The following is a 25,388-nucleotide window of genomic DNA, read 5'->3' as shown; positions in this document are numbered from 1 at the left end:
CCCATTCACTTGCATTGTGAGGTCCTACAGAGCTGCAATATTCTTCTAAAAATCTTTGTTTGTGCTCAGCAGAATAAATAAACAGCTGTGATGCAAAGTTTCATGTTTGGGTGAACTACTCCTTTAAAGGGCACCTATTATGGCATTTAAAATGTTCCTAATATTGTTTTGGGAGTCCCCAACAACAGTTTTACATGCAGGCAATGACAAAAAACACTTTTGTTGTCTTATAATATGCATTTATGTTTACCTGATTTGCTCACCGACTCCCAAATGATTCGTTCAACGACTCATTTTTCCAAACCCCTCCTTTGCGTGACGCTGATCTGCAGTGATTGGTCAGATGACCCAGTCAGTTGTGATTGGTATACTCTGTGCAGAGATTGTCGGAAACGGAACGCCCATCACCGCTTTGTAGTAAAAAAATCTAAATCAGAGAAGGAATTTGAGTTGATTTATGTTAGCGATCATAGCCCAAAGTTCGGTGGTAAACACCCAATCAGTTATTGTTTGCGTTAGCCCAACGCATAAACATATTGGTAAAGCACTGGATTACTAAGTTATTGCTCTATTTTTTATGACAACTCCAATAACATCGACAAACATTTCACATATTTCCAAAAAATTGACATTGGAGACCTAGAAGCTGCGCTGAGCGTAAAGTACACAACACACACAAATACTTATTAAGCATGCTAAAAAACACATAAAAGCAACAATTATTAATAATACTTACAATCTTTAAAAAAAGAAAAAGAAGAAGCAAAAACCAAGGATAAATTGATTCCACTTCACAGGTGGGAAGTCCTGAGTGGGGCCACATTTTGGAGGGTTTAAAGGCTAAATTTATGTGGTATTCTACATGATGCCTTCGATTAAGCTTAATTTTTATTTTACCTGAAATATTCCTTTAACTGTGCATACCTCAGGTCTTTAGTGACCCGGGACCTCATTCCACCCCCTGTACCTCAATTTTTTGTTCTGCCCACACATCTTTAGCATTCCTCAGTATATCTCTTATAAATAATGTAACACAAAACAAAAACAATAAAATAATAAATAATAAAAATTATAATGGTTTAAGTACCAAATAAAGATAGGGTCATTATAGAGACCCGAAGTAAGAGTGTCAAGATGTTGTTTTTTTGCACTTCCATAAATTATATTTTTTATGATTATTTCATATAGTATCTATTTAAGTTTACTATAACAGGATATCTATTTCTTTGTTTATTACAAGAGAAATGAGTACTATAATGAGTTTATTACAAGAGAAATTATTACTTTATTCATACAAATACGTTGACTCACGTTGACTTTCTGTGCAACAGTGAATTATCAACAGTGGTGAATTATCAGTATTCCATATGCCTGTACTCCGACATATTATACAAGCAATTTCGTATTCAAAGCGGTGCTGATGTTTCAGTGATTGACTTGATTTACATTTCACATTTCTATTTGATGAAGAAACAACATTGAAGTAAACTCAAGCAAACACACCACATGAACAGTATTATGTGATAATTGTAATTTTGGTATACTTCTGAAATAACGTAATTTGTGCAACTATTTAGACTCAATAAGTGCCTGAGAAAATACATATGTGTAATTTATGTGTATCTTCTGTGTAGATGATGTGTTCTGTGTAGCTATGTGTTTGACAGCCAGTTGCATCTCATGAAATTTCAGTGTGAAAATAATGAATCCTGTTCTAGATTTGTTGCATTATCTCTTTCATACATCAAAATATATCAAAACATATTTAATTTTATTGTTTGTAATTGTCTTGAAAGTATTTAGAAAATTACACTATCTGGGCATTTTGTACATCAAAAGTGTCTAAAGACCCAAATATGTAAGAGTGTTTGAGAAAATTACTATGCATTTAAGGGTTAAACATAATCCCAGCCGAAGTAGCTTTACTAGGCTATATGCATTCCTAACCTCTTGACCACCTTTACTGATGTTATGTGGTAAGTTGAAAACAATTGATCAGAAGTGCAAAGAAGGATTTTATCTTTATGGCGTGATGACATGAGGTGTGTTCTGGACCACTATCTTCTTAAAGGGTCATATTAACCATGGCTCTCTTCAACACTGCGATATCCATATTAACTTGTTCTCCACTCTTTATAGGGCAGGGGTGGGGAACCTTTTTTCCATTAAGGGCCATTTGAGTATTTACAAAATTATTCGAGATTGTGGGTTGCTTACACACCAAAAGCACTAAAAGGTCTGTCTATTATACAATATTTTGTGTTGTTATCATTTAAAATAATTTTTAAACATTATTTAAAAAATAAAAAAAAAACATTTCAGGTTAATTGAATCAAGGCCATTTTTTGCTTTTCAAATTATTTCTCAAATGAGCCGGTTAAAATGGTCTCGCGGGCCTTATATGGCCCAGAGGCCTGACATTCCCCAACCCTGTTATAGGGCCTTAAATGCAAAGTCCTAATGTATGCTGGTGGCCTTCTAGTGAACATCTGGCTCTGGAGCACACTGAAGGAAACATGGTGAATTTGATCTGAAATGTAGGAGTCAATAAAATTTTTACAAATATATAAAGACTTATAAAGGTGAAATTAATGGCGTCGCTAGGCTCCATTTACTTGGGCACAAAATAATATGCACCGCGACCTAGGCCATGTCTCCAACCATATGGACATTCATGGCACTTTAATGGTGCTTATGGGAGCCAGATGACCAATGATTACGTTCCACTTTTACAGTATGAAAAACAGCAGATTGGACATTCTGTAGAAGATTTACTTTTGTGCTCTGTTCCAATTAAAAGACTATCATACAAATTTAAAACAACATGAGGATGAGTAAATGATAACAGAATTAAAAATTTTGGGGTAAAGTGATGAGTTAACCAAGACAACAAAGGATACCAAACATCAAGGCGCTACCAAATCCAGATGCACCTTCCAACCCATGTCTCCTTTTGCACACATTAGGGAGAGTATTGGTAGAGGTATCACCAGAAGATCACATGTGGTGGCGTAGTGGCTCAAGCACAGGGCTATTAATCAGAAGATTGCTGGTTCGAACCCCATGGCCACCACCACTGTGTCCTTGAGTAAGGCACTTAACTCCAGGTTGCTCTGGGGGGATTGTCCCTGTAATAATTGCACTGTAAGTCGCTTTGGATAAAAGTGTCTGTCAAATGCATAAATGTAAATGTAAATCACATGGTTTCACCAGTGAAAGAAACCCAAAATCCAAGAACATGTGAAGCTCAGTACTCACTCATAGATAAACACACACATTGTAGACAACACACCCTAAAATTGAACAAAATCTCCACTAAATAAGTATCTCTGTTATGATTGCAGGATGAGGCAGACAAGGAGTTTGGATCTACATGCGGTTTATTGAACAGAGTGAAAATAAACAGACAGGAACAAATGAAACTACCACGATGGGCAAACAGAAACTAAAACACGAAAACACTGGAACTGGGAATACACGGCTGGAAAGAACACGGGAAGACAGGCATGGGAGCGAACATGAGAACACTGGTAACATCAGCGACATCAAAACAGTAGAAACAACGAACAACAGGGTAATGGAGGAACAAACAGGGCTTAAATACACAGACACATGATTATACAAATGACAGACAGGTGCGAACAATGACATAGTGATGAAGACCGGGAAACGTGGTGACGGTGACACGAAAAACACGGGGCAGACAACCAGGGATCGTAACAATCTCAGTCAAGACCACTTCTGTCAAATGAATATTTGAGTTGAATACTTTAATATATACTTTTATTCACTTATAGACAATTACAGCAATCTGTTGGTGTTCGGTATGGTTCTGTTCTGTTCTGGGCAAACTATGTGCCCATCCATGCAGCCATGCATGGACAGAGCAGGAAGTGCAGGGAATAAAAAAACCCAGGGGTAAGAGAACAGGTCCAGCAGAATTATTACAACATTGTAATAAAATTTCTAAAAAACATTCTGATAATGCAACATGGTACATTGTTTTGTGAAGCACTTTTACGTTCCCGTTTTGTGTGCTAAATTGCCCATTAAAAAGGTGCTATAAAAATAATGTTATTATTGTTATTAGGCAGAGGCTATTTGAACACCAGTGCAAAAAGTGGCTGTGGCAGGACGGAGGGTGGGGCCGGTTTGTGATTATACACACCCAGTCCCTTAAAAGGCCGAAGGCAGACGGTGGTGCGACAAGAGAGAGATCGTTTACGGACATGTCCGTCATGTGTGTATGTTTGTCTTTTGTTTAAGTTAACAATTAAAATATAATTTATATTGCCAGGCCGGTTCTCGCCTCCTCCTTTCCATTGAACTGCTTTACACTGGTGCCGAAATCCGGGAAAGAGGAGGGATGCACGTCGCGGAGTCCTCGACACCGCCGTACACCCAGGGGAGCGCCGCTGCCATCCACCGGGGGAGGGAGTAGACCGACCGCCCGGACGCGGTGAACGGCCTCCGTCCGCGAGGCGAGTGGGGACTGGACTCCCCAACCTGGAGCCCCTGGAGCGATGGAGCCGCTGCCAGGGGCAGAGGAGAGCCCTGCCATCCCCCAGAAACGCGGAGAGGTCGAAGGAAGACCGTGGTTAGGAGGGAAGTGGCAGTGGAGGAGTGTCCCCACGGGTCGGCGAGAACGCAGAGGGGCGTTTTGACCGCCGGGGGTCATGAGTCTGACTCCGGTCCGCCCGGGGAGAAGCGGCTGTCGTCTGCCTGAGAGGGCGGAAAACTGATTGAGGACCATGCAACAGTGTATCGAAGTGTATTTTTTTTCATCTCTCTCTCCTCTCTTACTGCCGCTCTGCGTTGGCCTTTTCCCTCTCGTTTAAATTTTACAGTGTTATTTTGGGGGGTACTACACTGTTACAGGAAGTACCCCCCCATTTTTATTATTTCTGTTTCCCTCCCCTTGTCCCTTCCCTCGTTCAGGTAGAGGTGGATGACCTGCCGTCAGACCAGACTTAAAGCTGGTCTGACGGCAGGTGTGATTATACACACCCGTCCCTTATCAGGCTAATTATGCTTCCGAGAGAGATAAAGGCTGATGGCAGATGGTGGTGCGACGAGAGAGAGATTGTTTACGGACATGTCCGTCATGTGTGTATGTTTGTCTTTTGTTTAAGTTAACGATTAAAATATAATTTATATTGCCAAGCTGGTTCTCGCCTCCTCCTTTCCATTAAACTGCTTTACAGTGGCAGATACTGTTTGTACTCCTAATTAAATAGCAGTGTGTTTATTGTTTGTGTTGAGTCTCACAGACTCTAAATAAACATGGTTCAAAAACATGGCTACTACAATATTACGATAGTAAAACCATGGTTAAATGTACCAAAATCAAATCTTTCTCTCAACTCCCTGACCATCACCATGACCAAATCACTGCAAGGCAATCAACCTTTATATTAATTTTAATTTATTATTATAAGAAAAAAAAGAAAGAAAAAAAAGTTTCTCCCTTTTTCACCCAATTTGGAAAGCCCAATTCCCAATGCGCTTTTAAGTCCTCTTGGTCACGTAGTGACGCCTCAATCCGGGATGAATCCCAGCTGCCTCCGTGTCTGAGACTGTCAACCCATGCATCTTATCACATGGCTTGTTGAGAACCTTGCCATGGAGACGTAGCGTGTGTGAAGGCTTCACGCCATTCACCACGGCATCCACGCTCAACTCACCATGCACCCCACTGAGAACGAACCACATTATAGTGACCATGAGGAGGTTACCCCATGTGACTCTACCGTCCCTAGCAACTGGGCCAATTTGGTTGCTTAGGGGACCTGGCTGGAGTCACTCAGCACGCCTTGGGATTCTAACTAGCAAACTCCAGGGGTGGTAGCCAGCGTCTTTAACACTGAGCTACCCAGCCCCCCTATAAAAGGAAATATTAAGAGTGGAGACAGGAAACAGGATGGGGAAAAGTGAGACAAAAAAGCGACACTTGAGAGCGCAGTCTGTCTTTAATTTCTGTGTTTTCACCAGACTTTTTGAGTGCAAATAGCTGCGCTGTGTGTCAGGTGCTATTTAGACCAAGTGCAAATAGTCACTCCGTTAAGACTTCCATTCTTTCAATGGATAATAGATTTTAAGGACACTACAAAGAACTTCAAATACTGTATATCAAGTTAGTAAATCAAGAACAAGTCACAATAACAAACTGAAAATAGGAATTCCAAACTGACAATCAATTGTAGTCTTAAGAGCACTGAACTACAAGACAGATGTAGAGAAACCTAAAAACAAGAAGTGGAGCAGGGGATGGAGGAGGGTGTAAAGGCATTGAATAACTTGACTAACATGACTAACTTGACTAACTAATAGCTTGATGAACATTGACATAACCTGCCTGAACTGAAGCTACATTTGATGTCACTGAATGATGCATTGCACAGCTTCTCTATCCATATTGGTAATACACACATCATGGTAGTGCAACCTTTTAGATTCATGTAAGCTCACTCCAACCAGTAACTAGCATGTGCTGTTATAAAATCAACCACGGAAAAGGTCCCAGCCTCAGGTCTCAATCTTCCATCAGACCTTACTGATAAAACCAAAAACAAGCATTCCCTGTCCATGAGCATTTGAAGTTCTTAAAATATAAGAAAATAAATAGAGATTTTCTTTAAATGTTTAAATCTGAATTCTAGTTATCAGTATGGAAGCCGGTTTCCGCCACAGTTAAATAAAAAAAGGTGATTTTGTAAGTCAATATAATGAGATACTAAGTCATTATTATGAGAAACTTTCTCATAATAATGACTTAGTATCTCATAATAATGACTTAGTATCTCGTAATAATGACTTAGTATCTCATAATAATGACTTAGTATCTCATAATAATGACTTAGTATCTCATAATAATGACTTAGTATCTCGTAATAATGACTTAGTATCTCGTAATAATGACTTAGTATCTCGTAATAATGACTTAGTATCTCGTAATAATGACTTAGTATCTCATAATAATGACTTAGTATCTCATAATAATGAGAAACTTTCTCATAATAATGACTTAGTATCTCATAATAATGACTTAGTATCTCATAATAATGACTTAGTATCTCGTAATAATGAGAAACTTTCTCATAATAATGACTTAGTATCTCATAATAATGACTTAGTATCTCGTAATAATGACTTAGTATCTCGTAATAATGAGAAACTTTCTCATAATAATGACTTAGTATCTCGTAATAATGACTTAGTATCTCGTAATGAGAAACTTTCTCATAATAATGACTTAGTATCTCGTAATAATGAGAAACTTTCTCATAATAATGACTTAGTATCTCATAATAATGACTTAGTATCTGGTAATAATGAGAAACTTTCTCATAATAATGACTTAGTATCTCGTAATAATGAGAAACGTTCTCATAATAATGACTTACTGTGCGCATGCGCAATGTGCTCAGTCAGACGAATTGTGCGTTTCAGATTGAGACGGATCACACAAATGACAACCGCACAACGCTTTTGAAAGTAAGTATAGTTTTATAGCAAGAGGTTTGCAAATAACAACAATTTAGCGCGATGTAAGTGCAGGGCAAGTGTGTTGACTCGCGAATCGGTTTCACACCGCAAGCGAGGTGTGCATTATTAAAATAAATATATAATAATCTCGTTTGTAATACCACAGTGGTACACCTCAAGACATTTTCAGGTTTTAATTCCTAAAACGCTCTTGTGAGTATAACTACGTTCTTACGCCAGGGATTCAGGGGGTGAACCTCATTGCGCGCTGTTTTTAGTTCTTCACCTAGGGTCTTGCGTACAAAGTCTCCGTTACGGATTCGAAAGCGTCACTTTAGACCTACTAACGGAGGTTTATTGGAGTAACGTGTGTGTGCGTGCGTATGAGCGCTGGAAAGAAAGTGTTCAGACCTGCATGTGTACCTGTGGGTTCGAGCTGTTATGAATCAACTGGGGATCATTTTAACTGTGGATGTGCGCTTGCACACTGTGGTAAAGTTAGTTTTATGTATACTGTTACAATGTGATATGTAAATAAATAAAACAATGTGACAAGCAATACATCTTGGAAAAATGAACCTAACATTTATATACTTGCACTGTTTTAAAAAGATGCCCATCCAAAAACGTAGGTTTACATTCCATGTTTAAAAAAAAGTTACTCTGGGTGCTTTTGGATGTTATTTAAATAAAATACTTGATTTTAAATTTGTTATTTAGGTGATGGCTTAAATTTCATAACTGACATATGTTTGTCTACAGGATGGAAGATCTAAAGGGATTCTTGAGACAGAGGAATGTCCCTGAGGAAACAATAGAGACACTGGAACATGAAACGGTGAAACAGACACAGATTAACACAGATAATGTTCATAAAAGTTTAAAAGTATTTTGTTAGAGATTAACATTTTAGCTCCAAACTCAAATATAAGCCGCCAAATCCATTCTTGCACTGACATTGGTAGTATTACAACATGTTGCACAAGTAATTGATTAATCGAGTACTCGTTCAGCTTTAAACATTTGACTAGAAAAACTTGATTTTCATTTGTGCCAGCTGTGGGCAACAATGAAACTGCTTTTCTCACTAAAATCTTGCAGTTACAACTAAATTGGCTGGCACTGTACACTCCTGAGCACAAAAAAAACGGGTCAAGCCCAAAATGTCAAAACATTAAGTGAGGAATATTAGCAAGAATTAAACAAATGCTCTCCTGAGACCTTCTGTGTCACCATTTGCTCATTAACTGTTTGGGGGAAAAAGCTGGAAATGGGGAAATGCACTTGTTTTTTTACCAAATTTGGGGGAAAAAAAAATTATATTTCTTGTTGCTTAGTATCTCAAAAATATTATCGGTGAAGAAAAAACATATGTGTGAAAAACACTTTGTTGTCAAGTCACTTCATAGACTTCAATGTATTCTGCAGTGCTGATGCGAGTCATGTGAAAGATTCTTAATGTGTATAAATATCACTCACTTTTGCACATTAATCATTGTTCTTCACAATCACAAAAGTGACAGATTGTGGTTTCATAATGGCGAATTTCTCCGAAAGGTGAGCAGTTTAGATCCCTGAAATTATTATTATTTTCATGCATTAATTTATTTTGTGGAATTTGATCATTTTCCACGGCACACCTGACAATCTTTCACAGCACGTGGCACAGTGGTTGGGAAACACTGACTTAAGCCAATTCAACTTTGAAAACATCAACATCAGACATCAAACAACATCAGCAAGATGGACAGTGCTGTTTTGTCACAGTATAAGCTTACATTAAGCAAAAAAAATAAACGGTAGAAAGGAATAAAGGTAAATCGTCCTCCACCTGCAGCCTTGATCTGTATTTGCTTTTAAGCAGGGTCAAAGCTGAAAACCCGCACTCACATAAGTAAGAGGAGGGGAAGGGGATGAGGAATTTCATAGCCTTTCGAGAGAGCCTGCTGGAGATGCGTCACAATATTTATTTCACAAAAATGTAACCTGAAAAATGTAATGAAATACAGAAATAAAGAAAAGAAAATCTTAAAGAAAGCCCAAATGTTAGTTTGGGATTTTTTTGAAGCATTTACCTAACTGCAACAAGAAAAAAAAACAATTTTGAATGTCTCAATTTACATGCTCATTTAATTGCAATTAATTTAAGTAATTTTTTGTACAATTAATCGCACTGAATTAATGCAATTAATCGCATGCCCACGGACCATAATAAGGAAGATTCCTGAGAAATGCAAGCTTGTAGTACCACCTAGTAAGTGAAATTTCAGCTGTATGAGCAACGCACAGTTTATACAGTGAAGAAAACACTTTAGTAGGCAGAACAACATGCGTTAAGTTCTTGCGTTCAAAACACTTGGAGCGCAAATGCAATCTAAGGGATCTCAAGATGTGTTTAAAGATTGAGTATTAAACTATATTTAACTTGACACAGTGACCTAAACATTTTATGTTTATGATGCAACACACCCGAGACATCTGATGTAGGTGTAAATTGAAAATTTTGTATGGTCTTATCTATGATTAACTCTTCTGCTACAGGAATGTAATGCATTTTAATTATCTGAATATTTGTTTATTTTATATATATATATATATATACATATATATTTTTTTTTTTTTTTTTATATATTTAAAGATAACTATGTATCATTATTTCATCATTATTTTAATCAATTGACAGCCCTACTTTATTTACATCGTTACTGATTTGGAGTGCACACAAGTTAGTTTCGTTGTGTCTGTTATTTATATTTGTTTCAATTTCAGTTTAAGTTTACCGGTGATGAGTGGCGATGGTCTTCAGACAAGGATGGCAGAAGCAGCATATTGTGGTGACGAAAATTAGAGTCCGGGCAGGATGAGGAATTTAAGCATTATTGGTTCCGTCCGCACATACCATTTTGCTCAGATTGCATGGGGGAGGAGGAAAAACTGATATCTTTATTAATTTACTTCTTTAGTTCTATATTTATGGTATCTTTATAAAATTTGCTTTTCTTCAATTTTCATTTCATAAATGTATTTGTTGATTTGATCATGATTTAAGTAGAGTTAATTGTTAAATGTAAAGTTACTTTGTTTTCCCTTCTTGTGATGTAATGGGCCCATCCTTTCCTTTATAAGCTGTTGCTTTGTTCATTACAGGGGACAGCTTTAGTTTGTTAGTTGTTTTCTATTGAATGTTGTGTTATCTTATTTTCTTTTTGTTTGTGGATTTTGTTATGTTGTAAGAAATTTATGAGTTTGTAAGTCCTTTTTTATTTGGGTTCAAATAAAGACCAATCTTTTCAGTTAAGAGCTTGTATTCTTTGTTCTGACCCTCTGTCCCTCACAGCAGGCAAGTTCACAGTAGTTTAATTAGCTTCTTATCATTCAAATTCTGTTAAAATTCACCTCTGGTGCCGTTCTAAATGCATGAATGTGAACCGAACTACTGAGCATCTACATCTGAGATGCTGTTCTTGAGTAGCGCCCAAATATTGCGCACCACTGTGAAGGCTAAGTGACATTTTTGGAAAATGTTATCAAGGTTTTACATTTGCCTATAGTAAGACTATATAAGTGAATTTCCCCATTTCCAGCTTTTCCCCCCAAACGGTTAATGAGCAAATGGTGACACAGAAGGTCTCAGGAGAGCATTTGTTTAATTCTTGCTAATATTCCTCACTTAATGTTTTGACATTTTGGGCTTGACCCGTTTTTTTTGTGCTCAGGAGTGTACAGTGCCAGCCAATTTAGTTGTAACTGCAAGATTTTAGTGAGAAAAGCAGTTTCATTGTTGCCCACAGCTGGCACAAATGAAAATCAAGTTTTTCTAGTCAAATGTTTAAAGCTGAACGAGTACTCGATTAATCAATTACTTGTGCAACATGTTGTAATACTACCAATGTCAGTGCAAGAATGGATTTGGCGGCTTATATTTGAGTTTGGAGCTAAAATGTTAATCTCTAACAAAATACTTTTAAACTTTTATGAACATTATCTGTGTTAATCTGTATCTGTTTCACCGTTTCATGTTCCAGTGTCTCTATTGTTTCCTCAGGGACATTCCTCTGTCTCAAGAATCCCGTTAGATCTTCCATCCTGTAGACAAACATATGTCAGTTATGAAATTTAAGCCATCACCTAAATAACAAATTTAAAATCAAGTATTTTATTTAAATAACATCCAAAAGCACCCAGAGTAACTTTTTTTAAACATGGAATGTAAACCTACGTTTTTGGATGGGCATCTTTTTAAAACAGTGCAAGTATATAAATGTTAGGTTCATTTTTCCAAGATGTATTGCTTGTCACATTGTTTTATTATTTATTTACATATCACATTGTAACAGTATACGTAAAACTAACTTTACCACAGTGTGCAAGCGCACATCCACAGTTAAAACGATCCCCAGTTGATTCATAACAGCTCGAACCCACAGGTACACACGCAGGTCTGAACACTTTCTTTCCAGCGCTCATACGCACGCACACACACGTTACTCCAACAAACCTCCGTTAGTAGGTCTAAAGTGACGCTTTCGAATCCGTAACGGAGACTTTGTACGCAAGACCCTAGGTGAAGAACTAAAAACAGCGCGCAATGAGGTTCACCCCCTGAAACCCTGGCGTAAGAACGTAGTTATACTCACAAGAGCGTTTTAGGAATTAAAACCTGAAAATGTCTTGAGGTGTACCACTGTGGTATTACAAACGAGATTATTATATATTTATTTTAATAATGCACACCTCGCTTGCGGTGTGAAACCGATTCATGAGTCAACACACTTGCCCTGCACTTACATCGCGCTAAATTGTTGTTATTTGCAAACCTCTTGCTATAAAACTATACTTACTTTCAAAAGAGTTGTGCGGTTGTCATTTGTGTGATCCGTCTCAATCTGAAACGCACAATTCGTCTGACTGAGCACATTGCGCATGCGCACAGTAAGTCATTATTATGAGAAAGTTTCTCATTATTACGAGATACTAAGTCATTATTATGAGAAAGTTTCTCATTATTACGAGATACTAAGTCATTATTATGAGATACTAAGTCATTATTATGAGAAAGTTTCTCATTATTACGAGATACTAAGTCATTATTACGAGATACTAAGTCATTATTACGAGATACTAAGTCATTATTACGAGATACTAAGTCATTATTATGAGATACTAAGTCATTATTACGAGATACTAAGTCATTATTACGAGATAATAAGTCATTATTATGAGATACTAAGTCATTATTATGAGATACTAAGTCATTATTATAAGATACTAAGTCATTATTATGAGCTACTAAGTCATTATTACGAGATACTAAGTCATTATTACGAGATAATAAGTCATTATTATGAGATACTAAGTCATTATTATGAGATACTAAGTCATTATTACGAGATACTAAGTCATTATTACGAGATAATAAGTCATTATTATGAGATACTAAGTCATTATTATGAGAAAGTTTCTCATTATTACGAGATACTAAGTCATTATTACGAGATAATAAGTCATTATTATGAGATACTAAGTCATTATTATGAGAAAGTTTCTCATTATTACGAGATACTAAGTCATTATTACGAGATAATAAGTCATTATTATGAGATACTAAGTCATTATTATGAGATACTAAGTCATTATTACGAGATACTAAGTCATTATTACGAGATACTAAGTCATTATTATGAGATACTAAGTCATTATTATGAGATACTAGGTCATTATTATGAGAAAGTTTCTCATTATTACGAGATACTAAGTCATTATTACGAGATACTAAGTCATTATTACGAGATACTAAGTCATTATTATGAGATACTAGGTCATTATTATGAGAAAGTTTCTCATTATTACGAGATACTAAGTCATTATTATGAGATACTAAGTCATTATTACGAGATACTAAGTCATTATTACGAGATACTAAGTCATTATTATGAGATACTAAGTCATTATTACGAGATACTAAGTCATTATTACGAGATACTAAGTCATTATTATGAGATACTAAGTCATTATTACGAGATACTAAGTCATTATTATGAGATACTAAGTCATTATTATGAGATACTAAGTCATTATTATGAGAAAGTTTCTCATTATTACGAGATACTAAGTCATTATTACGAGATACTAAGTCATTATTACGAGATACTAAGTCATTATTACGAGATACTAAGTCATTATTATGAGATACTAAGTCATTATTATGAGATACTAAGTCATTATTATGAGAAAGTTTCTCATAATAATGACTTAGTATCTCATTATATTGACTTACAAAATCACCTTTTTTTATTTAACTGTGGCGGAAACCGGCTTCCATAATCAGGCATCTCTGTAGAACGTTTTATTCCTGCAAAATCTCATTTGTGTGGTTCTGATGAGTGTCTCGGAATAACAGTCCAAGAGTCTCCATCATCCTATACCACTGATAAGGGCAACATGGATTAACAGTGGAGGAATGGTGGAATACAACTGATCACTGCTAGCATCATCAGCCGAGCTCTGAAACGAAGACACAGGCTATATTTAACTCTGAATCTGACACTGTTGGATGGGAAAACGGGTAAGGCTGCACAGTCAGCATCTTCTGGAACAATAGATCAGACACATTGTATAATTCCCACGTATACAGGTATACACAAATGAAGGTATGCAGGAGAGAAAATACAAAGTAAGAGATGGTATTTGGAACATTAAAAAAGGCAATTCTGAAGTAAAATGTTATATAGGATAGTCAACCAGTCATTGTCGCAAAATAAACCCCAACAGGGTGATATGAGGACTTGTATAACCCTCAAGGGGTTTATTCTGCAATAATGATCTGACCGTACATTATTTCATTAATATGAAACAAATACATTTATAAATAAACATTAAATATTTATTTGAGTTTAAACTACACATCTTTTATTCAAGGGCATAGCCAGGAAATTACTTTTAGATGGGCCGCAATAAAAATGTATAGGCCAAATTTTCCTTAATAACAGAAAGACGACACATTAAAACAGTTATTTTATACTTTTGGAAGAAGAATTTATGCATTTTTTAAACTATTTTAAAAATATGTATTTGAAGTCAAAGAATAATCTGTACTATTCTGGGTGGATCTATTTTTCTCCCTGGCCCACCCTTGACTACACCACTGCTTTTATGCTATTTCACCACAGAATACTGCGATTGACCCATCATAATCAAGTATTGTATATTAAAAAAAATATGTAAGCATTTTAATATTTTCTCTACACATTTTATCCAACTACACTGACTTTCTACTAAACTGTTGAATGGTGCTCTTGCGTACTTATATTTCCAATTCTGCATGATCTTATCCCTAATTTATCCTAAATCACTGAAACATTTATCCAATTTAAAATCCCAGTCAATACTTATATAACCACTTATCAAGTTAGAAAAAATTTGTTTACACATTTTCATGACAACTCGTGGAAGAAAAATACTAAAAACACTAAAGTCAACACTGTCAACCAGGATATACAGACCAGTTAAAAACCTTTAGAGAGCAAACTAAATCTTGCAGTCTTCCAGATAAAGAAACGCTATTGCCTTGACACAGACTGACCAACGCAAAATGCGGTGCTCAAGACCACAGCTTACCTTTCACAGTGGGGTAAATATTTCCACAAAACGCTCTTTCTTTGCTCTTCTTTCCAGCTAAAGACTCCAGTCTGTCTTACCCGGGGCCAGCGCAACCTCCAGGACAGCTGTTACTGACGCAGAAACGTCTTGAATGAAACCTGAGATTCAGCCTCAGGTAGGATCATCACTGCAAAAAAATCTTACATAAGAGGAACACGCTGACTGCTCTGCCTTTCCGAGTTAGCGTTTGTTTTACAGTAACACGCTAAGAATATTTTCATCTACTATTTAGAGGCATTAAACAAACAAAAAACTGAGGTATAGCCACGGAAAAGTAAACATTTATCCATTAATAATGCCACGGGCTCGCGAGTGAGGTAATGCGTTTAAACTAATATTTAGACCGTTGGTTTGGTAAAAGGCGCGAAAAATGTAACGGTTCAGCAAATTAAAAATGTAACGGTTCAGCAAATGAGCCAGCCGATAATGCGTTTAAGATGTCCTTTAAAAGATGTATGAATTTTAACGATGTATATACATATACATAAAAAATTCATTATAAACCACCCAAACGCGCGCGCACACACAAAGTTGATCAGGCAGCTCCAATAATGCTGCCATATTTTAACCTAAGCAGATGTTTCTTGGAAGGGATGAATAACTCAGTGAGATGCACATGCTGACACCACAACATTATTTTCTGAAATAAAAAAATAAAAAACAGAAGAAGAAGCTTATTTAACAGCAAATATACTGCCTGTAAATGATTTGCACACCAACAACCTGACAAAAGAAAAATAGATTGCTATTACGAGATAATAGCATATTATTTTGGTTTAGTTTGTAATAATATTGAGCATTTAATGCATATTATCCACAGTGTATACAACTCGATAGAAAAGAAGCACTGGATTTTGTTTGTAAGTATGTAGCACCATCCTCTGGTGTCACAATTCAAAAACATGAAGAATAAGTGTTATTTCAGCACCAAACCGTTAGTCCCGCCCCGAATTCACAAAACTTTGCCACACAGGTTAGACAAAAAAAATACTAAGAATTTGAAAAATTTCTTCTTTTTTTTTTTTTTTTTTGTGAAAAAACAAATTGAACAAAATACATAAAGTGTCCTCAAATTGTATTTGGGCATACTTACAGTAAATTAATGGTTCATCCAAAAATGAATATTCTCTCATCATTTACTCCATCCCAGATGTGTATGCCTTTCTTTCTTCTGCAGAACACAAACAACGATTTTAGAAGAATATTTCAGCTCTGTGGGTCCATACAATGCAAGTGAATGGGTGCCAACATTTTGAACCTCCAAAAGCACATAAAGGCAGCATAAAAATAATCTAAACGATGTCAGTGTAAGAAGTGTAAGTGTGGGTGAGAAACAGATCAATATTTAAGTCTTTTTTTATCAATCTCCACTTTCACATTCGTCTTTTGTTTTTCACGATTTGTATTCATCGTGCATATCGCCACTTACTGGGGAAACTTAATCTGTTTCTCACCCACATCTATTATATAACTTCTGAAGATATTGATTAAATCACTGGAGTCATATGTATTTCCTTTATGCTGCCTTTATGTATTTTTTGAGCTTCAAAGTTCTGGTCAACATTCACTTGCATTGTATGGACCTGCAGAGCAGATATATTCTTCTAAAAATCTTCATTTGTGTTCTGCAGAAGAAATAAAGTCATACACATCTGGGATGGCATGAGGGTGAGTAAATGATGAGAGAATTTTCAGTTTTGGGTGAACTATCCTTTTAAACGACACTTAAAATGTGAATGTATTTGCATCAGTTAACAAAATATCAAACCAACTGGCATCTGCTAAGAAATTATGCTAGAATTTACTTTTCTTGGTCATTTTGCAATTACTTTTAACCAACTTGTCAAAGCCAGTAACCCCAGGTGTATTGCATATTATGTACATTTACTTTTCTAAAATATTTATGCTTGTGCGCATTTTTTTATATTTTGGTGACCACCTTTGATGACCTATTATAGTCCATATACAGTATAGCTTATACACGATTAAAAAACAAAGCAATATGGCATCGGCAAAAATGTATCTACTGTCCAGCTCAGAGATTTAACAACAAATTCCAAGTGATCAAATGTGATTTGTGAAAACATTGTGTGCTTCATTATCATCACAGTGTTATTTCAACATAACCAGAACAAGAGGAAGTGCACTTGTGACAAAATATCCCCAGGTTTATGCTGTGAAGTCTTGGGTTGCCATTTGGAAAGTGCTGTTTTCAGTTCGGGACTTGTATTTTGCAATCACTTTGCTTATCTCATTCTGAACCTAAAAAAGGCAATGATTAATTGTTAAGGTCACAATATATATTTCTTTATAGCTCATATCTCATAAATATATTAGATCTTACCTCACTGTTCAAAAAGCAGTATAACAATGCCACAACGAATCCCTTTAAAGAAATGGCAAAATGAATATGTTGACATTTAGAGTAGCCATAGTATATGTCTTTATAGGCTAGATTTGTAGTACTTTCCTGCTTGTCAATATTTAAAATGTTTTATTACGTGACACTAAAAAATTGTTTTAAGACAGTTTTTGTATTTCAAAGTAGTTCACAATAGAGGGCACAATTTCACTTAACAAGAATGTACTTAACAAAATGCTATACCAGCATTTCCTTGAACTAAACCTCCATTGATGCACCTCTTGCCCTCTTCATCTTACAAATAAAATAAATAATTAACAATCAAAGAAAGATTTTTGTTGACTGATAAACAGCATTAAAATGTGTTTTCACTATTTTGTAACTAATGTCTTGCATTGCATTGTAAGTAAGCTGACATTCAGGGGCAGGGCCAGAAGGATGGCACAGGGTGTCGCCCTTAGCTTTGCCACCCCATTTGCCTGGACATGCCCCTGCTGACATTCCTGAGCTGCATTGTAGATTGCGTTGTGCCACAAAACCCTGAACAGTACCTGGAAGGAGCCTAGCACAAGTTCAAAGAAGAGCCTCGCCTCCAGACCCACATGCTCGGGAAACAGTGCAAACACAATGTAGTGAACTCCGAAAAGAGGGATGAGCAGAAGAGTTGACTTAGCCAGTCGTCTACAGAGCACAAGACATGTAAGGAAAAAATAAAGTAAACAGAGAGTAAAAGAGGTCAGTGTTCCTTACTCAAACATGTGAAGAATCCATAACACTGACCGTGTCATGAAGCCAAAAGTGACCACTTAATGTGATTTAACATGTTGTAATTTATTTCTTTAGATCTCACCTGTAAAGTTGCCTGTCTCCTCCATTTGATTCTGGGGTTTTTGTCTTCACAACAATAATCCTGCTTATATTAACAAACACCAAAAAATTCACCTGCAAAGTAAGTTAAGAGCACAAATATGTTTTGTTTTGTTTTTGTTTAGTTTTTTGGCTTATTGTCGTCTGTAAGCTTTGTAGGCATTATGAAGTTAGTTAAGTGAATTTGCATTATATTTTGCATAAACTTACCAATACAGAAGTCAGAATGGGAATTTTGATTATCCACCAGTAGCCACTGTCCAAGTCATCCCAGCACCTACAGAACACATAGACAAAGGCGTTGAGTGTTTAGATGCAATTAACAATTAGCTTCAGACCTTGTATAGTAATTGTCCAAATGCACTATTTCACAATAATCTGAATCTCACCCCTGATTTTCATATTTATGTTTCAGGAAAGTCCAGATGATTACTGTGACAGATGGAGTTCCTGCAATGCATAGAAAATCATTTATAAACATTTTAGAATGTTATCTAATTAGTATTTAGTTAGTAAAACATACACTACATGACCAAAACAGGGCAGTATCATGCGGGAGGCATCACCTTAGTGACTTCTTGCCTGCATCAGAAAAAAGGTCATTGTCATTCTAATCTCACCTCAGTTTGAAGGATTCTGCCACAGGCTCAGCAATCTTTTAATATTATCACGTGTGTTTAGGTGTTATTATACTTATAAATGTGTATGTTTGGTTATTATAATTGATATTATAATATCAATGCCCAACTCAACCTCTGTTCCTAAACTTAGCAACAATATAAAACATGTAACATAGAGATCAAATAAGTAACAATTGTAGTTACATTACATTCAAATATAGATAATTTTTTATCTTTGCAACTAACCCCACGCCTACGCCTAAACCTAACCCCGTTCTCAAAATCATAAAATATGTAACAAGCCAAAAAAGTACAGTCAATAATTTACAGTATTTCAAAAATTACAAAAACCTATAAAAGTATTTCAAATTACTTCTGCTGCAGTTAAACATTTGCATGTGGCAGTTGGTCAAGACAAGGAAGAGCCAATGGCATTTGATATCACTGACAACAAATTTGGGGGAAAGTTCACCCAAAAATATTAGTTCTCTCGTCATTTACTCTCATTGCCCTCATGTCATCCCAGATGTGCGACTTTCTTTATTCTGCAAAACATGAATTAAGATTTTTGAAGAATTTCTCAGCTCTGTTGGTCCATACAATGCAAGTGAATGGTGACCAAAACTTTGAAGCTCCAAAAAGTGCATAAAGGAAGTATAAAGTAATCCATACTCCAGTGGTTAATCCTTATCTTCAGAAGGGATATTATAGGTGTGTGTGAGAAACAGATACATTTTTATGTCCTTTTTACATACATCTACACTTTCACTTTTACATTTTGAAAGTGAATGTGGAGATGTATAGTAAAAAAGAGAGCTGACAACAGAGCTGAGGTATTCTTCTAAAACTCTTTGTTTGTGTTTAGCAGAAGAAAAAAAGTCAAGGCATGAGGGTGAGTAAATGATGAGAGAATTAAAATTTTTGGGTGAACTATACTTTAAAGAAGACCATTCTTGACCATTTAAATGAGTAATCGGTGCTATTTGAGTGTTACTGCTGTTACTTGAGTGTTACTGGAGGACTTTTATAATAATGTTTATGATTCTTTTAAAAAAAAATTAGACACAGCTTAGACATTCCAACAACTAATTTTGTGTTCCAGAGCAAAACATAAATAAATAAAAATGCAACGATTAAATAATAACATGATTTGTAAATAATTAAATTTTAAAATTTAGCCTTGGGCAATATAATGGAATGCTTTGAAATTAGATGAATACGGCACCAGTTTTCAAAGGTGCAGGCAAAAAGTTACCCCAGTGATGTTTTGTCATGAGAGTATGTTGGACCAAAAGTATGTGGACAACCCCTTCTAATTATCGAGTTTAGCTAGGCCCTTTAATTTTAGTGAAAACAATCCTTAATGCTACAGCAATGACATTTTAGAGAATTGTTTGCTTGCCACTTTGGGGTAACATGTCAATGACAATGATCCTGTGCACAAACTCTGGTGTGGAAAAAAGTTGACTGGCCTGCAAAACGCCCAGACCTGAACCTCATTGAACACTTTTAGGATGAATTGGAATGCTGACCATCAGCCAGGGCCCATCATCCAACATTGGTGGCTGCCCACACTGAATTAAATTGCTCTACAAGGACATATGGTGTGGCATTTGGGTGTCCAAACACTTTTGGCTATAGAGTATTTCCAGCAATGGAAAATCTGTTTTTACCCCAGCCAATAAGAGTATACCACCAGAAGAATGTCCTCTTGAGGGCAAAGGTGAAAACTAGCAGTGTGTGAAGATAAAGTCCCTCCACCAGTAGCCAACAGAAATTTGCTAGCACGCAGTACTGGAAGAATGCCACTGCAGCCTTACATAAAATCTGCCAATGAAATATAGCATAGATTATAGAGAGTTAAATGATTGCTTTATAATATCTCAGATTTATACTTTTGACATTTATTGATTTTATAGTTTTAATGGTGTAAATTACCGTAGAGACGGTACAGTGATTGACAGTCTCATCTGCGAATAACACAGCATCTTTTACAAATACAGCCAGAGCTCTCAGGATAAATGTAGAGAAGAGGTTGAGGTGGATGTAGGTCCGTGTACACAACAGCTTCCTGTGAGATTAATGGAGATGTGATGTTTCTTTATTATTATCAGCGATCCTTGAAGCAAATGTCAAAAACATCAACATAACTGAGTGACAGAATGCTTTAAAGGACAGTGATGAGTGAAGGCATTGATGCAGGATTTGAATGTTTAGTGTAAACAGTACCTAAAGATACAGAAGATGAAGACTGCAATGCAGAGAGAGCCAATGGACACTCCATAGCCAACTGTGTACATCAACTTTACCGTGGCGAAAAACTCTCGCTTACAAAGTAGAATGGAAAATATCAAGTTAAAATACCACTTGATTTATTTTTGCACTTTACCTACTCTAATTATTACAATGTTTGCAAGGCAACACTGTATTGATATATTGATTTTTAATTACTTCATGCGATTGCTGTTCATTCCCTCATCAAAGACGTTAAGTATACAGATCAGTCATGACAACTCTTGGAAAGGTATAACATGTTAATATGGGTATGACATATTGTTAGGATATTGGTCTTGGTGGACTAGGTCTGTTACACTGCTGCTGTTGCTGCAGAGCAAGTATGGAGACCTGCTACTGCAAGAAAATACACAGACATGCTGAGTTAAACATGTCGACATGCTGCTGCACAAATAGATATTACAAACATTACCCCAACAAAGCAGGGAAGTTGCACAAAGCACATAACACATAAAACGAACAAGACAACCAACCAAGCAGATCTATCACCAAGACTTTTGTACTGCTGCTGCTCCGAAGAGATATGTGCACAGAGTGTAGCTAGGTGTGCCTTGGCCACTGGCCAAATGGCATACTTCTAATGACTTAATATCTATGTGTGCCTTGGCCTGCTGACAGAATGGCTTAAAAGGCTAGTGAAGTAACTCATAATGTGTACCTGAACCAGGAAATTCCAGAGCTTATTTAACTAGTGACTGATTACACGTTACTAGCCGATTGGCTTAACATGTCACACGTGAGCATGCCCATTGGCTAAACAGATAGCTTGTGCCACATAGAGTTGCATGGCTGAACATTTGATCATTTTTGTAACATTTATCTTTTTGTCTGATATTCAAAAACATTTTTGCTTCAAATCAAAGTTTGTGACGTTATAATTTCACCTTGGAGCTTGTTGGTTTGGTTCATTGCTTAGAACTCTTTTATGAAGAAAATATTAAATTCCTATGTGTGGTGGTGGCATAGTGGGCTAAAGCACATAACTGTTAATCAGAAGGTCGCCGGTTTGATCCCCACAGCCACCACCATTGTGTCCTTGAGCAAGGTACTCCAGGTTGCTCAGGAGGAATTGTCCCTGTAATAAGTGCACTGTAAGTCGCTTTGGATAAAAGCGTCTGCCAAATGTGTAAATGTCTATGTAAAAAAAAAAAAATCTAAATAATGGTAAAAAATACCATTCTTTACCACTTCCAGAACCAAGACAGCTTAAAAAGTGGGGCTCTATTGTGCTCTTTTGAAAGTTTTTCTTTAAAGCATAAAAATCCTACAGTACAGCAACACTGTATAAGATTCAAGAACAGGCTCTTTACTGCATCCAGAAACACATGCATACTATTAATTATCACAGTAATCCATAACCTAAAGAGATTATTTAAAAATAAATAAAACTGCCATTTTCATCAAACATTTCTTCAAGGTTCTCTTTACTCTTTGTCCAGCAGTGTCTTCCTGTTCTGTGCTGTTGTCTTGAAAGCAGGCAGTGTAATAAGGCACACTCTGTCTGCTCCAGCCCTGAATAGTGCAGGTGCGGGTGATGATGTGCTCTATGAAAGTCAACCAAAAAAACATATTTTACATTTGGAGCAGAGCATTGGACTTTTGTGGCCACATTGATAGAAAGAGGATGAATTCTGTATATATGAAAGTGTGCATATATGTTTTGGTCCTAGATAAAGATAATTAAAATTAAATAAATAATTTACCATGGGACTTCAGGAAAGGAGGTGGGCAAGACACGGAGACACTCTCTCCAACACTGACTGCAGGCCAGCAGTTCACACCATCCCACTCAATAAGACAACCTGGGGTCAAACACAGTGATAAAATATAGGTCTAGATGTTAAAGGTGACTTGTGTCATTTCTGCACCACTAGCGTCACCAAACGGAATTAAACAAATAATGCCTGTTCTCAAAAAAGTTTCCTGAACACACTCATCTGTCATTCATTGTCAAAATAGTCCCGCCATAAACTCACTCCATTTTTTTAACCAATGTTGCATCTTTATGGTTGGGTAGCCTGATGTCATTATTTATAGGTAAATAATAAAAATAAATGTGCATCCTTTTATGTGAAACTGCTTTGTAACTATGTGTGTTGTGAAAGAGCTATACAAATAAAATACATTTGACCAAAACTGACTATTCCGTTTTTTTGCACATTTGGATAGATGCTGAAACATTAAATTTGGACAAAATTCAATTTAGACAGCATCTAAATATATATATGTGTGTGCGTGTGTGTGTGTGTGTGTGTGTGTGTGTGTGTGTTTACGTATGTACATCGAAACGTTTTGCGAATCCTTTATATTACAAATTGAATTATTATTTTTTTCGATATTTTAGATCCCCTTATCCCATCCTACACTGAACTATCATTTAGGTATTTCTGAGCTACTAATCCCAATCCTATCCCTAAACCTAACCCTGACTCTTTCATAACAATTTTAAAATTTGTAAGCCACAGATAACTTTAATTACAATAATTTAATCCAAATGACCTAAACCATTTCAAAAATAGTCTAAATGACAATGTGCTGCATTTCAGGTGCTTAGAGCATCAGGGCCATTTCTACCAGCTGGGGGGCGCCAATGACGCCCCATCCTGCCACGACATCGCTCAATAAAAGATAAAAGTTGGAGAAAACTATAAATGTCCAAACTATAAAAACTATTCAAAAGGCAATTACTTATGGAAAAGCACAATTAAATACTTACTTAGAGCTGAAATCTCAGTTAGTCCCCTACCACATTTGCTAAATGAATGGTAAATGTTCTGCACTTATATAGCTCTTTTTTAACCTTAGATGTTACCAAAGTGCTTTACACTGTGTCCCAATCACCCATTCACACACACTCATACACCAATTTGCTACCATTTGCTACTGGTCAAACTTTGTCAAAAAAGTAAGGTCTGCATTTGCATGTAAAGAGGTCTAAAGTTCATTTTATACCAATATATGCAAACTGGTTTATCAAATCACTGGTTCAAGTGCTTGAGTTGACATCTGTGCTTTGGCTTACCTGTATCAGTATCATTAGAGTTGAACAAAAACTGCATTAAACTGGTTTGTATTTTGAGCCGACATTCAGCTTCTTTTTCTTGTAGATGCAGTACTATAGAACATTCTGGATGAATTGTCCTCACCTGGAAAACATACACAATTGCATGCACACTTTATAATATTTTTAAAAGACCACTGTCTTACTAACCTGTGTTGTAAAATAAGTAAATTACTTACCCCTTTAAATGTAACCATAAGAATCCAAATAATGAAACCATGATAAATATCCATCATAATACTTTCTTAAAAGGACAACATTCAGTTTAAAGTCAAATGATATATAATTCTCGGTTTGAAGTAACCAGGTCAGTAATGTTGCATCACTGCTTATTTTCAAGCATCCCAGTGCTTCGAGTTCTCATCTACCTCTTCAGCCCATTTGATTCAGCAGATGGTGAGATACGGCCAGATGGTACAGCCCACTTTTCAGGGTGCACAAGACCCTTCTCACCTAGCAGTTTAAATGTTGCTGCTTTAAAGATTAACTTTACATTTGAATTTCAGTTAAAAAAGCAGCTTTTGAAATAAGGGTTATCTCCTTTACAATAATAACATTCTGCATCTAGTAGCATGTTGATTTTAAAATGATATTTAAACAGTTTTGCACTTGCAGTGTCTTACATGTAAACTGAAAATCTGTTGAAATTTGAAAGTACCTGTTCTATCACACTGGGGAGTCTAAATGAGTCTTCTGCAGGACTACATTCAGTAACCAGTGCTATTTACTGCATCAGTGAACTTACTTTTACTGTGATAAAAGGATGACATTACCTTAGAGGTATGCAAATGACAAAGTAGCTCAAAACTGCAGATTGTTTCTTTCTTTGTAATTAAATATTTTTTTAAAAGGGTTGACTAAACCAATATGATTCTAATGTGTCTTTCTCGAGGTTTGCAATTCACTGTAATCAATTGCACTGTACAAAATCCAACACATTATTATTTGATTATTGATACATGATTATTGCTGTGCTTATGAACATTTTGAAATGAATTCCATGCAAAAACATGCAATAAGGTAATTCAGCTTACAATTG

At 36.1% G+C, this 25,388-nt stretch overlaps 2 protein-coding genes across 3 annotated transcripts in view; both read right to left on the bottom strand.

Moving 5' to 3' along the window:
* The window catches only part of LOC127633406 (sodium channel protein type 4 subunit alpha A), a 126,882-nt gene extending 111,672 nt beyond the window's left edge, over positions 1-15,210 (bottom strand). Inside the window, exon 1 of one of the 2 annotated variants that reach the window (XM_052112477.1) lies at positions 15,103-15,210. The gene's annotated coding sequence lies outside the window, so the exon portion shown is untranslated. The remainder of the gene's footprint in view (positions 1-15,102) is intronic. The other variant, XM_052112476.1, reaches the window with a different exon arrangement.
* A 2,103-nt stretch (positions 15,211-17,313) lies between these two features.
* On the bottom strand, positions 17,314-24,582 carry ghrhr2 (growth hormone releasing hormone receptor 2). The gene is made up of 13 exons (XM_052112487.1): positions 24,529-24,582; positions 24,311-24,434; positions 22,992-23,090; positions 22,717-22,832; positions 21,223-21,320; positions 20,932-21,064; positions 20,667-20,820; positions 18,763-18,823; positions 18,584-18,650; positions 18,357-18,448; positions 18,058-18,187; positions 17,489-17,530; positions 17,314-17,406 (listed from the first exon to the last, which is right to left on the bottom strand). Exons 1-13 carry the CDS (start codon positions 24,580-24,582, stop codon positions 17,314-17,316), a joined length of 1,263 nt encoding a protein of 420 aa, XP_051968447.1.
* Between the last annotated feature and the right edge of the window lie 806 nt (positions 24,583-25,388).

The sequence above is a fragment of the Xyrauchen texanus genome, chromosome 40 (genome assembly GCF_025860055.1).
Source record: "Xyrauchen texanus isolate HMW12.3.18 chromosome 40, RBS_HiC_50CHRs, whole genome shotgun sequence".
Classification (NCBI taxonomy): domain Eukaryota; kingdom Metazoa; phylum Chordata; class Actinopteri; order Cypriniformes; family Catostomidae; genus Xyrauchen; species Xyrauchen texanus.
The sequence above is the reverse complement of the archived record's forward strand: the minus strand, read 5'-3'. Positions and strand labels throughout refer to the sequence as shown.

Bases quoted from the DNA above. Each gene is read 5' to 3' on its own strand.
- ghrhr2 (XM_052112487.1), bottom strand. From the start codon at position 24,582: ATGGATATTTATCATGGTTTCATTATTTGGATTCTTATGGTTACATTT. The intron at 24,435-24,528 runs GTAAGTAATTTA...TATGTTTTCCAG, and splicing joins TTATGGTTACATTTAAAGGG to GTGAGGACAATTCATCCAGA. The intron at 20,821-20,931 runs GTAATTTACACC...TTTCATTGGCAG, and splicing joins ATCACTGTACCGTCTCTACG to ATTTTATGTAAGGCTGCAGT.